This window comes from Caretta caretta, chromosome 1 (assembly GCF_965140235.1).
Source record: "Caretta caretta isolate rCarCar2 chromosome 1, rCarCar1.hap1, whole genome shotgun sequence".
Lineage (NCBI taxonomy): Eukaryota > Metazoa > Chordata > Testudines > Cheloniidae > Caretta > Caretta caretta.
This window is the reverse complement of record NC_134206.1, coordinates 330,192,148-330,206,257: the sequence shown is the minus strand read 5'-3', so window position 1 is coordinate 330,206,257 and position 14,110 is coordinate 330,192,148. Positions and strand designations below refer to the sequence as shown.

Here is a 14,110-nt window from a genome sequence, read left to right as displayed (position 1 = left end):
AGGAAGATTTGTTCAGAAATATAACATAGTAAAGACAAACAATCTCAGAAGTTCTGTGGTTTGGATAGACTTGCATTGCTCCATACTCTCTCTCTCTAGTTATATTTTGCATATAACTGCTGTTTCATGTGTGTCTTCCCAGGTTACAGCAAAACCTTTACAGTTGCTCTACAAAGAACAGATTACCCACAAGTGAAGGAAGTAGCTTTTTTGAATCTCGGTAGGTTGCTAATTTAGCTTCTCTTGTTTCCTCTCCCCACTTTGAGAAGGGAGAGAAATTGTTAACCTCCAGCCTTTTGGTGGTCCCTCTCCTCTTCATAAGAGGGACATAAAGGCCCTCCCCCATCCCTTCTTAAGTTACGATATTTGCTACATTTTGCAACTTACTTGACTTCCATTTTTGGAACTTGATATTGCAATACCTCATACTGTCAGTGAGCAACTTCCTCTGAAGTTGACTTCTCTGGAGATCAACTACTATAGTGCTCTTTAGTGGCATGAGCCTCTCACATCCTCCCCTGGAAACCTGAACATATCACCTATATTTCCTGTGTTAACACTGCAACTGCTATTAACTAACTCCTGTTATATCTCCTAGACATAACCTGCTCCAATAAAGAGAAATGGGCTGAGAATTCATAAATCCCAACCTCCCAAAGTAAATATTTTAACAGTTGCTCAAATTGATGGCTCTTTTTATTTTGAACAGACTATTATGTGGCTGTTTATTTGCCTGGCCACTTTCTACACCTTCTCAATACTCAACATCCTGACCTGATGTGCTATAATTTGTTTCTGACAGGTACAGTAAAACTTCAGTACTTTGGAGTCTTTAGCATCTCTTTTTATTGTTGGCTTTGGTGGAGACTCTGGAAAATGTTCAGCTCCCTTTGGAGGAGAATTCAGTTAATTTTATTGGCCTCGCATCTGCATTACTGTACATTGTTCTCCGAAAAGGCTAGAAGATTGGGATCAGGCAGAGTAAGACATGTATTTTTAGCACACTCAATTTTAAAAAGAAATGATGAACTTTCTTATTTCATCCATTACTCACTGTTAGCGTGTTATGAAATGAAAGAAGACCATTCAGTGAATTGCATTCTCTGCCTCAATTTAATAATTTCCCATCCTCTTATGCATGTTTATGGATGCTCCAGTGTTCTCAAATTTCACATGGAGATGCAAATTTGATTTTACATTTCCTTCCTCCAATTGAGTTTGTGTATGTATGTTCGAGTGGAGTGGGGAGAGGAAATCTGCATTTCCTTCACCTGATCAGAGTAATGTAATTTGTTTTGAAGTCTCATCTGAAAGGCACATTATTTCACTTCCACATAACAGTACTTTATAGGAAATGGGGTTGTTTTTGGAAACAGAAGGCCTTTGTTTGAAAACAGAAGGCCATTTTTCTGACTGGGTAAAAGAAAGGTAGGGTGCTAGGACTGGTGCAGCTCCGACATATGCAGCAATGTCAAAAAGAAGCTCATAGCTGGTTGGAGGTGGAGCTGTAAATAAATATTTTCCTGCGGAAATACCTGAGGTAGGTAGGAAGCATTATTTTATTTTCTGCATGGTGGGTGTGATTTCTCATGCAGTGGGCCTGGAATTACATTGGCAGAAAAATGGAGTAACTCAGTGGTGAATCAGTTCCAGTATATGCAAAGTAGTTTTGATTTTGGGTTATGTTTAAATTTAGTACTACAAAGCAGAATCTCCCTGTTCTTGTAGTTTGGCACATGCTGCTGTTTGGATGGCCTAATACAATGTGAGCATGTCGTTCTGGGTGGCACAGACTAACTCACTCTGCTCTGTTACTAAAATGGTGGCCATCTACAATAGTGATTCAAATTCAAGCAAGAGTTAGATACTTTGCCTCCCCAAAACAGAAGGCATTCAGTGCACTACTGAAGTCCTAGGCAGTAGAGGTAGTTGCTTGCACTACTGAATGGATGCTGCTATCTGAAGGCAGTTAAGGAATGTCATTAAATGAATCCCATCCAGTCATTTTAAGCTTCAAGAACAATGGCCAAGAAGCAGTTCGGACTGAGGGCAGGTCTGCACTAGAAGTGCTATATTGGCACAGATGCACCAGTGCAGCTATGCCGCTTTAGCGCATCTGGTGAAGCCGCTGCATGCCGGCGGGAGAGCGCTCTCCTGTCGGCTAATTGCTCCACCTCCATGAGAGGTGGAAACTATGCTGGTAGGAGAACATCTCCTGCTGGCGTAGTACCGGTGTGGACAGCGCTTATGTCGCTGTAATTTGCGTCACTCGGGGGTGGGGGGGTGTCTCTTTCCCACCTCTGAGCGGCGTAAGTTACGTTGACTTAAGCGGTAGTGTAGACCTGCCCTGAGCGCTTAGGCACAATGGTGATCTGTGCTATGGAATAAGACAGGTAGGGCCTGATTTTCAGATGTACTGAGCACTTGCATCTCTCACGGTCTTCAAAGGGACCTGTGGGTGCTTAGCACTTCTGAAAGCAGCAGGCCAGTAGGGTGGGGTGGGAAGTTAAAGTGGGTAAGGGGAGAGAAAACGCAGGAGGGGTAGATTATTTCTGACCATTGGAGACCATGAGATTGTGGGACCTGGCAGAGGGGAGAAATCTGTGGTCAATAGAGCTTATGTACACTCAAAGACCTTTCTTCCTTCAAACCCACTCCCTTCAGGTGAGGATGCGAGAATCAACGTGCTGCACAAAAGTTCCATCCAGTCCCCATTCAAGTCCGCCGTCTGGGATTGCTGCTCAGGAAGGATGTTTACTGTGAGAATAAATGAGTGCTCCTTGATGAAGTTCCTCTGTAACAGCAAACTGGACAGTGATAGACTGGCAGCGCTGCACTGTGCTCTTCTACATGTCAGAAATACAACAGATTTGGAAATGCAGGTGGGAATATAGCTTAATTCCTTATGTTTCTGGACATTTACTTTTTCAGTGCGAAACCGAGTGTGCTGGGTGCCTTACAGGACAAAGATAAAGGCATGTTCACTATTATCATCAAACATTTGTATTGTGGTAGCACCTAGAAGCTGACCAGGTTGGCCCCAACATGCTTCCAGTATACCATTATAATGGGTATAATGGTTCTCGTTCTGAAAATATTGTTTGAGCACTGAGCTGCAGGTGAAAGGGGTTCATTGGTCTGGACTGTTCCAGAATCTTTCATTTGAACACAAACTTTAAATACAGAACTGTAACAAACTCTCCATTTTTTGACTTTCACAGATTATTCAGTGGATTTCTGAGAACCTGTCAACATGTTATACATTTGACCCCTTACAGGAATTTATCATTGGTAGGTGTTTTTTTGCATTGCGTGTTAAACTACACACTGCACGTTTTTGCTTAAAGGGAGACATCCGACAGTAAAGCCACACAACTGCAAACTGACTCTCCTGCTGCTGCTAGCTCATCTTTTTAGTTGTACTCCTGGTTGGGTGACTCAGCTGTTGTAATGCTGTACTCTGTTGCTAATTGAGAAGACAAGTACATTGCAGTCCTGGTTTTATAGCAATTTGTACAGCTTTACAAATGTGATTCGCTACCTAGTTGTGCAGGAAGAGAGATCTGTTACCATTTTGGCCTTTCATGAGCCAAATTCTCTGCCTAGCAGGTGGTTCGAATAGCTGGGATGTGTGCCAGAAAGATGAATAGAAGGGAAGGAGTAATTCTCCTTTAGCCTCAGCCAGGTCACGGAGCCATTCCATGAAGGTTGCTTCAGGATAATGGCTGGTGTATCCTGTGGCATTTTCACATATCCGCAGATCCCCTGGCCCAGACAGTTTGAGCCCTGCCTCCTGTGTGTCTGTTGGGGGACCCCAGCTGAGCTGAGGCTAAGCAGCTGATACCCCTGCATGGCTATCTGGAATTCCTTTCCTCCCTGTGTGCAGTGGAGTCATATCAGGTTCCACTGCTAAGAAAGCTGCTGCAGTGGCAACATCAGGATTTGTCCCTAAACAATTAATTGACAGATTAGTGAGGGAAAGGGCGAGTAAAAAAGGAACAGACTATAAAGCTTTTTCTTGGTAACTTATACCTTTAAACAGCCTTGTCTCTGTAAATCTCTCTCTCTCTCTCTCTTTTTTTTTTTTTTTAAATGCATTCAGCTTCCCTATACTGGACAATGTGTCCAGAGACTAGCAAACTGGATAAACTTTTGCCATATACGTCACTACTGTACTGGAATGGGGTAAGAAATCAGCTGCTATGAGCACTAACAACTTTGGGAGAGGGTTTTTTTTCTTTCTAAAATGTGTTGTAACCCTGTTTGCTTTTGGAAGCAAATTTATTCTTTTTGGAATATCTAGTGGCTTGTCTGTTTTTTACCTGTTTTATCTTACCTAGACTTAATGTGTCATGGTTTTCAGGAATCTTTATTTTTGGTAAATGCATTTATGAAATGTCGGTGATAACAGCTGAGGTTGCATTTATGTAACTGTTATGAATGATTACATTGGTTATGGTTTTTATGTAGTAATATACCAGTTATCGTGTGCCCATGTGTATTTACAATGGATGCAGAGTAATTTTAGTCACCAGGATCCTGCAGTTCTTTCCAATAAGTACACAATCTGGAGAGCATTACTATTATGAAAGTTTTATAGAGAAAACAGCATTGGGCAGCTCTACACATGGATAACACAATCACCAGCCAATCAAAAGTTGTCCAGTCTTCAGCCTTCTCCAGTAAGGCCTACTGTCTGATTTTCCTCATTAACACTAAACAAAAGTTCTGGTGAGCTGGCAGCTTATTTAAATGGTAGTTACTTAAAATTTCAAACCCCAAACACACATTTACTTTATACTGTGTTGGCTGGAGACTGTTTATCTTGTATACTGGGTCTCTCAAGCTACTTTAATCCGGACAGACAAGACCACTTTTCATCCCAGCACAGAGAGAAAATAGTTTCCATACTACTTTTGTGCAGAGGTGAATGTGCTGTCTTGGTTAGCTAGATTACTGCCCAGAGGAAAGTGATCTGAAATCTTCAGATTTTTATGTTGTTGTTATCTGTTGTATCTGTTTGTATCTTTTAGACTAAATTAATGTTTTAATTTCCCACTCTTTGTTTATAGATTATCCCCGGAATAACATGCATAACAGACATCATTTCTTTACCTGAATTAAAGGTAAGTTCCTACATATGAATGTGTTGCTATTGGTAGGAAGGATGTGGGTTGTCACTTTCCTTATAAACGTTACTGTAATGCACCTGTTACCTGAAAATAAGGATGAAGAAAGAATTGCTCTAGGTTAAGTAACTTTTATGGTTGCTAGAAACATGAATTTTCCAGACAGATTTTGCTGGCTCAGAAATGCACTGTAGTTTCTCAAGATTTTGTCCTGTTCTTTCAGAAGGACGTTGGCTCCTGCCAAGGGTGCCTTCCAGTTTGTTTGATGCCTCTTCATTCTGTGACTGAAGTTAACACGGGGGAAGTTTCTTTGCACTGGGGACATGGGGAATTTCTAATGTATCTCCCCTCTCACTGGGCCCATTGGAGGTGTCACTATATCTTCATTAGGGATGTAAATACCGTTTAAACGATTAAAATATTTTGTTTAAATGGTTAACCAATTAAGTGGCTGGGGCTGATCCAGCCAGCACAGCTGGGTCTGCTCTGGCTGGGCAGCTAACAGGCCGGGGGTTAATGGTTAAGGCAGGTTAAATGGCAAAACTAATGCTTACTGGTTAACATTTTACATCCCTAATGTTCATCAGCACCAGCAGTTCAGGGTTTTTCCTTTCATTTTGGCCATGGTGCCCTGCACTTGCATTGTTGTGATTGCTCTGGCCGTGCTGTTCAGAAAAAGTGGCTGTTTCACCTAAACAAACCAATTGTATGGGTACAGGTGGGTATGGAAAAGGAGATGAACCTGGTGAACATAAGAATGGCTATACTGGGTCAGACCAATGGTCTATCTAGGCCAGGATTCTGCCTTCTGACAGTGGCCAGTGCCAGGTGCTTCAGAGGGAATGAACAGAACGGGCAATCATCGAGTGATCCATCTCCTGTTGTCCACTCCCAGCTTCTGGCAATCAGAAGCTAGGGACACCCAGTGATGGGGTTGCATCCCTGCCCTTCTTGGTTAATAGCCACTGATGGACCTGTCCTCCATTAATTTATCTAATTCCTTTTTGAACCCCATTATAGTTTTGGCCTTCACATCACCCCCTGGCAACGAGTTCTACAGGTTGACTCTGTGTGAAGTAGTACTTTCTTTTGCTTGTTTTAAACCTGTTGCCTATTAATTTCATTGGGTGACCCCTGGTTCTCAAGTTATGTGAAGGGGTAAATAACTCTTCCTTATTCACTTTCTTCTCCCCACCAGTCATGATTTTATAGACTTCTACCATATCCTGTCTTAGTCATTTCTTTTCCAAGCTGAACAGTTCCAGTCTTTTTAATCTCTCCTCATACAGAAGTTGAACAGGGTATAGTCTTTGGCGGGGTGGGGGAATCTGTCTGTCTGTAGTTCCTGTATTTCCTATGAAAGCTGGATTGATGATTCCTTCATCTCCCCCCACCCACCCCATCCCACAAACACACAACTCCCTTCAGCTGAAGTCTTCACTTTGTATGAAGGTTAAGAGCACTTGGCAGTTGGGAAAACATGGCTGTAAGGACACTGATAAATAAAGTAGTGAGATCTGTGCTAAATGTTTGGAGAATCACTCTGACAAGTAACATAGGAGTAATGTTCAAAGTGCTGGGAACCCAGCATGTGAGCAGAGGTGTCTTGTGGGAGTTGTATTCTGGACATAGCATGCTCAGGAACTTGAGAATATTGTCAAATGGCATCACTTAAGGCAGAAGTGCTCTCACTCCCCACGTGCTCAGAACTAGTTTAAGATTTCAGTTTTAACTGGCTCTAAGGGCCCAATTTTCCTAGCATCAGTGGGATTGCTCTTGATTTACACCAGCGTGAGTGGAGAATTGGGCCTAGCTGCTTACCATTGATTTCACTGGGAGTTGATGACACTTGGGAGATCAGGTTTTGAGATGGATCTTTGGTCACCATATACTGCATGTGCTCACTGAGGTCAGAATTAGCAGGCTGTTTAATTTGTCTGAGATTTAACCTCAAGCCTCTGGGAGCAAGGTCTTTAGCAGTTGCACTTCTTGATTGTGAAACTCCTTTCTTACTTGTGTCTAAAAACCTAAACAGACTGAGAAGGATAAAGTTAAACTGAAGACACTTATTTGCTGCTGCTTTTGACTGCAAAGTGCTCTGACTCTTATGTGAGGCTAAAATACAAAAGCCCTGGGTCAGATTCAGTGCTCTGTTCTGGCTTGTTTACACTGCTCCAATGATACAAAACCATCATAAATCCAGTTTAACTGGCCAGTTAATGGGGTTCTAAGTGGTTCTTGTTGCCCAAGAGTGCAAAAGCAACCAGAACATAGAACTGAATCTGGCACTGTATTTCTGCAGTCTCTCAGGTGCGTGAGGCATTTCATGGACAAGGTGACATCTCCCGACCTTGATGAGCTTTCTATTTAGTGGCCCCGTGCCCTTTGTGAACTTCTGAGTGCTCCCAGGGAATTCCTTCCCATTTGAAGGTGCGCCATATGTAGTAGGAAAATGGATCCTAAATTCAGCAGCCTACCACGGGATAACAAACACAATGTTTGGGAACAAAGGGTTGCAAGAGAGGCCAGGATCATCACTGTAAGCTCATGGAATATGTTCGTTTGTGTTACATAGAGATCTGATCAGTTTCTTTGAAAAAGTTAATATATTAATGCTCACTCATGTTTTAATCTGTCAGGAAGAGTGGGATAAAGGTCTGGGTTGGAAGGCTAACTGGAAGGAAGAGTTTTGAAGAATCTGAAAGAAAAGAGTGAGGCACACAGAATCGGCAAGCGGGCAGGCATCAGAAAAGGCAGTCTCCTGGCATGGGGGAGTGACACGGCCTGCTGAGCTGGCAGGGAGTAAGCATTGAGCTTTGTTGTATATTTACCTAGTGCCTCCCATCGCAGTTAGCTATTCATCCTCCACCACAAGTTAGGTGGTAGCACACAGATATACTACGTGGACGTGTGATAGGCGGTGAAGAGGACCGCTGTAGCCATTCAAAATTGCAAGAGGAGTTCAGGCAAGTATTCCTCATGTTGTTGGGTAAATATAGTCTGACACCACTGCTCTTGCGAAAAGGGTCATGAGGTTTTTAAGCCCTCACAAGTGGTTTCACATCTCTGAAAAATGACACCTTCAGTAATTCAGCGTATTAATGGTCAGGCTGGGCCACTAATCCTGTACTGTCTGGATTAGGGCAGCCTGCAGAATGAACACCACTTCCACCTGCACCTATGGAGATCTCGCCTCCAATTCTTACCCAGCCTGGCCCTGTTTCTCTCTTTGGACAGGCCAGAGAAAACCAAGATTTTAGGCAACAAACAATCCTTTACTTTAATCTGGTAACATCTTACATGAGACCAAAAGATGCTGCTGGTTCTAGTTTTCAGTGGCATCAAATTTTAATCTTAAAACCGGCCACTTTGTTATGGACTCACTAGACAAAAGCAGCTTTTCAGCATGTCAAACAAGGGTTTGTATGGTTTGAAAACAATGCAAGGGGGGACGGCAGGAGATCCACAAGGTTGTGCAACTGCAACTATCAAAACTGGTCACTAGAGGTCATCCTTGTTGTATATTCTGGCTGTTGTTAACCTAACTGTAGCTCTCGAAAGCTTATGCTCAAATAAATTGGTTAGTCTCTAAGGTGCCACTAGTACTCCTTTTCTTTTTGTGAATACAGACTAACACGGCTGCTACTCTGAAACCGAACAGTAACATTTATGCAAAATAATACTGTAGTAATATTTGGTAGAGTTAGTTATTTTGCCTATTTACGACCAAAAATCTCAGTCAACTGTGTTAACCTAAAGTGTTTAACCTAATTAAATTATGTTAAAACCCAGACTGACCCTTATCAGCTAAGGCCACATGAAAGTTGGGGACTGTATTTTAAAGTATATAGTATGGCTTAAAGTTAGCCTGTGTCTCCTCAGAATTATGTGGGAGTATATCATAATTCGCTGTGATGGATTGTAGGTTGTCTTTCAAAGGCATGCCTGATCTTGAGTGCAACTGGAGAAATAGAAAATTAAGTGAATAGTTACATGTGCCTGTACTTTTTGAAATGATTTTGGATACTCCATTTTAGATACCTTTAAAAGGGTCTGTGGGTTTTTTTGGGTGGATGGTTGCTCAGCACTTTCTGAAAATTAGTTTCCTTTAAAGAATTTCAAGTTCGGCACCAAAATCACTCGTCCCTTTTTTGAAAGCTTTAGACTATTATATTTAAGGCTGTGATTGCTGGAGAATAGGTTTGTGTCAGAGACTTCTGGGGGAGAAATAGCCAGTAGCTTCTAGAAAGATAGGACTACTCAAAGGCAAGTGAACTTTGGGTGCTATGCAATGAAAGCGTACACAGGATGAATTTTCCAATAGCCAGCTAGTCAGGTTCAAAAGCAGATGTGAAATAATGTTAAGGGGGAAGGGATAGAAACTAGCTTGTTTGCTCAGGGCAGCAGTTCCATACAATATTGAATGAAGATGTAACATACAAGGGAAAATGGCCTATAATGTTTGTTTAAAAATTAGAGCAATTAAGGATGGTCACGCCTGCCCTCGAAGAAGCCTGGAGGAATAACTGACTGGTCTCCAGGGAGGTAGGTCCCTGACTCTGAGGGCACACTAACTCAGGTGGGCCTTGTGGATGCTGCAGGCTGAAAGGAGGAAAGCATCTAATGGTCTAACACAAACCCTGCAGTGCTAGGATAGATGAATTCTTGTTTGACCCATGGAAAGTGCAGGATTTTACTTTCACTGACTATGCAGCTATCCCAGCCTAGACCAGATAGGATGTTTAGAACACTTACTCTTGATTTTTTCTCTCCATCTTCTATTGAGTGCTGTTTTATTCAAAATATTTTGAGTCTTAGACCAGAGATTTGATACTGTGGGCAACAGGTGGTCTCCAGATCAGGATGGGCAAGATGCTAGTTCTTATCCTTGTTTTCCCACTGCTAAACTGCATTAAACTACAGCTAAAAATACCTTATTTTCCTGATGTTCCTTTTCTGTGTAAGCCATAGCTGTAGTTGCTACAGGATTTTTGTGTGACTGACAGTGGAAGGGAAGTGGTCCATATGAGCATGAATTAAAGTGCAGGGAAGGAGGCCAGTCTCCATGTGTCACCCTCCAGTAAGATGTGCTCCGTGCTATGAAACCATGTCAGAACTGCCGTTTTAGTTTTCTTGGTAACTTCACTGTGGCAAGGGGCAGAGGCAGCCAAAGGCCTGCTGGTGCCCCCAAAATGTTGCTAAGATGATGGCGGTGGTTGGAAAGGTATACCAGGAAAGGCAGACAGACAGGAGGGGTGACAGGAATAGAGGAGTAAAGCTTAAAAGTGTGGGCTTTTTTTTCCAAATATCTTCCAAAAATTAGTGTCTTAATCTTCTATGTCCTGTCCAGTACAGTGCATGCTGCTGACCCTTAATAATGGCCTCAAATTTCCATTTAAAATACATAACTTAAAGTCAGACCCAGTGTGGAATTCTAGATGCAAAAACAGGCTCAGGAAATCAGAACTGTATGTGTTTGGTTTTTCCTGTTACCTTCCTAGGTTTTAAGTCAATTTTTAATGTTAAAATCAAAGGTTTAAAAAATGCTGTGGAAAACCCTTTTTTCTGGACTGAGTTTGTTATAGCAACTTCCCAAATAGGACTCTCTCTAACAGAAGTGCTAATGCAATTCTGTAATGGTACAAACCTTGGCATGCCAGTAGAATGCAGTGTTATGGCTGAGGAGGAGAAAGCCACTGCCAAATAAAGAAAAGAAATATCAAAAGATAAAAATGGGAGAAGTTTGAAAGAACAAAGTGTCTGCATTGTTCGGCTAACGTTCCCTGGGTGCAAAATGGGCAGGATGTTCACCTGCTACGCTGAAAAAGAACCTTTGTGTAAGAGGTTTCATAGCTTTCTTGTATAGTAATACTAAAGTAATAATTTCTCAGTACAAGAATGGCTTAAAAAAACAATAACCCAAGAGTGATTTCCAACCCTGCATTTATCATAGTTCTCTCATGTCATCATTTGAGCGATAAGCTCAATAAATATTTTTACAACTGTGCAGTTTGTATTCACGATTTCGTTTGTATTCACGATTTCGTTTATATATTTGTAGGTTCACAATTGTAAAGGCTTCTGGGAAAAGCTAACATTAAACCTGGAGTGTGTGAAATATGCTGAGCCACACTTGCATTACAACAACAACGTGCTCAGGAGAGAATGGTATAAGCTACTTTCAGACGAGGTAAATGAACAGATTGGATAAGCATCCATAGTTATGTTTCCATGATGTGAGCATTGTTTAAAAGCTGAATACAGAAGTAAAGAATTGAGTTGTTGGAACTCATCTCATTAGACATTTGATGAGGAAATTGGGTAGCGCTTATGGGAGGGCAGTCAGTGATTGTAATTATTACCTATAGGTTCAGATAGAATCTGTATTCCACAATCTGCCACCAGGTTGGGGGCTTGGATTTCTGCTACTCGAGCTTTCTGCAGGTTTCCTGAGTTCTGCCAGCTGCAGGTTGTGCTTTTCAGAGTGATTGAGAGCGCTACTGTAGCATGATCCCCATTAGAAGGGAAAGCTAGCTCTATTGTTCATCGGTCTTTTATTTGGCAGAATTTTAATAGTTCTGCAACTGTTTTTCCAATGTAGAAAGCAGAGGAAAGAAGAACCACAACGTATTTGAGGAATATTTTTGAGAATGCAAAAAAGTAGGTAAAATATTGGTGATTTTACCCTTCCTTATTCTGATTAAGTGAATGCTGTGTTTTAAGTGGACCATTCTGGACTTAAAAGTGCTGTGAAGCTAGGTGCATCTCAGTGTTGCTACATACCTGGCCAATTCACCTCACCTATGGGAGGTCACCCAGGTGTCAGTCAACCCAGGTCATCAGGGACTCCTGATGATGGCCACAAAACTGTCCGGGGAATCCAGCATTCTGGGCTTTAAAACTGAACATTAGAAATGAAGATTTCTTCCTTTAAAAACATGTTTAAATTAATTTTATGCCACTATCAATAATACTAGTTAAAACTGAGCTAATTTAACATGGCCAATACATGCAATTTTAAATCTGATTAGCTGCATGTAGATAAGTAACTTTTCAGTGTGTGTCTGTCCTTTTGAAGCAGTATTTAAATTCAGTTTTCCCTCCCTAGGGTGCTTTCCAATCTTGCTGCATGGAACTTGGGTAAGGAAAGCATGCACTGATGCACTCTGTGGCTAGGTAGGATGCTGAAATGGTTACAGTTTACATACCATGGGCTGAAAAATTCATTTTCAGATATGTTTTGAACCTGTTTGCCATTCAAGGATCTGAGGGAGGAGGAAGGTAAAGTTGGGGTAACTAAAATGCAGGGAAAGAGTCTCTCTCTGATGTATAGTTAAGCATCAGGAGATCTGGGTGAGATTGAAGAGCACCTTTGAAAATGATCTAGACAAACACAGTCATCTAGGCTTTGTCTACACAAGGAGTTTTCCTTAAAGCTGGGATAGATGACTGTTAAACATCTGAGCTTTGTCTTCTCATAGCTTTCTACAGTGCTACTGCTACAGAGCTGCACTCATTGGGAGATTATGGTAGAAAAATCTTAGAGGAGACAAGGCACTAGACTCAATCAGTTGCTGAGCAGAGCTGATCAGTAGCATCTCGGAATCATTTCAGAAATGCTAGCATGACCTTCAAGACAACTACTTATTAGTTTAAAAATTAGTTAAAACTTAGTTTCCATAAAATTCATTGACAAATCATAAGTTGCTATTCTAGTTTCCGTTGCTAGGCATTTGGGTCTTTCAGGACCTCTCTTATCCTTTAAGTGTTGCTTCTATCATGTGATTCAGGTTTCCATTCACAATCTAATCAAGATTTCCAGACTGCAGTCCCACCTCATTTACATCACTGTGCTAGTCTAGTTATTGGTCACTCGTTTAAAAGCTTTAAACAAATCCAAACATGTTTAGAATATCAAGGCAACATTAACTTCCAGTATCCAACATTATGATCGCCTCCCCTATCCTTCAATCATTGCTTTGGATTCTGACTTTTAGGACCCCATGTAGCCTTAGCTAAACTTCTGTAGCCTTACATTGCAACCACTGCCGTGTCTTCTAAAGATGCTGGTTTAAGAACCATATTTATGTCTGTATAGTTCATTAGTATCAGAACCTCAACTGTGCCTATAGACTTTCCAGTTAGTAATAGTAATAGTGACCATTTACCTAGTTCATTTCATCCATAGATCTCCAAGTATTTTAAAATGGGGATAGCCAGACCCATCTTTGTACGGATAGGGAAAGTGAGGTAGAGGGGTTAAGTGGCTTGCCCAAGGAGTAGCTAAATACATATACTTCAAGGCAGGCAAAAGATAGTTGAAGGGAAATGCTTCTAAATTTAAGGCCCAATTTTTGCAAGATGTCCGGTGAAGTCCTCTAATCCCAGTCTGTGAAAGTGGTGATGCTCGGCATCTTGCAGGGTCAGGCTGTTTGATCTCATGGGACAGGAAGAACTCATAAGGAGTCAGGAGATGCCAAGCTCTGGCTGTTGTGTTCTATATCTGTCCTTTTATTTGTAACCTCTTTCTTCCATGCAGTTAAAGGGAGTGCGGTCGGATATTTAGGTTCACCTTACTCAGCAATTTTTAACTGAAATAGCCAGGCCAAAGAGTTCTGCTGTGAGTGTAGGAGGTGCATGCTATGAAAAGGCTACTTTGCTTATCCAGTTGTATAGCAAACCCGCCCAGATGTTTGCCCTTGGTGAGAGTTGTAAATGTCAAGATCTGAACAGTGCACATTTTGTATTCTTGTTACCACTGGGTTTTCTGGACCTGCCGGCTCTAAAGGGCTAATGGTGGTGGCAACATTTGTCTTAGAGATTGAGGGAAAGAGCTATAGAAACAATGTGTGATGCTGTTTGTATAAGAGAACTGAGGGGAAGAGAATAAGCTTTTTTTCACAAATGCCTCCATGTTAGAGCAGCTGGGGAAGACTGCCTTGTGACAATTTTCTGTTCCGTGACTGTTCTCTGAATCTTTC

General features: G+C 41.6%; 1 protein-coding gene across 7 annotated transcripts in view; it reads left to right on the top strand.

The window, feature by feature from the left end:
• GSAP (gamma-secretase activating protein) overlaps positions 1-14,110 on the top strand; it is a 62,679-nt gene that overhangs the window by 29,322 nt on the left and 19,247 nt on the right. For all 7 annotated transcript variants that reach the window (XM_048836431.2, XM_048836429.2, XM_048836432.2 and 4 more), the window contains 9 exons: positions 143-220; positions 710-802; positions 2,665-2,882; positions 3,222-3,291; positions 4,103-4,185; positions 5,073-5,126; positions 11,191-11,319; positions 11,731-11,789; positions 12,238-12,269. In XM_048836431.2, coding sequence (XP_048692388.1) covers positions 143-220; positions 710-802; positions 2,665-2,882; positions 3,222-3,291; positions 4,103-4,185; positions 5,073-5,126; positions 11,191-11,319; positions 11,731-11,789; positions 12,238-12,269 — 816 coding nt within the window. The remainder of the gene's footprint in view (positions 1-142; positions 221-709; positions 803-2,664; positions 2,883-3,221; positions 3,292-4,102; positions 4,186-5,072; positions 5,127-11,190; positions 11,320-11,730; positions 11,790-12,237; positions 12,270-14,110) is intronic.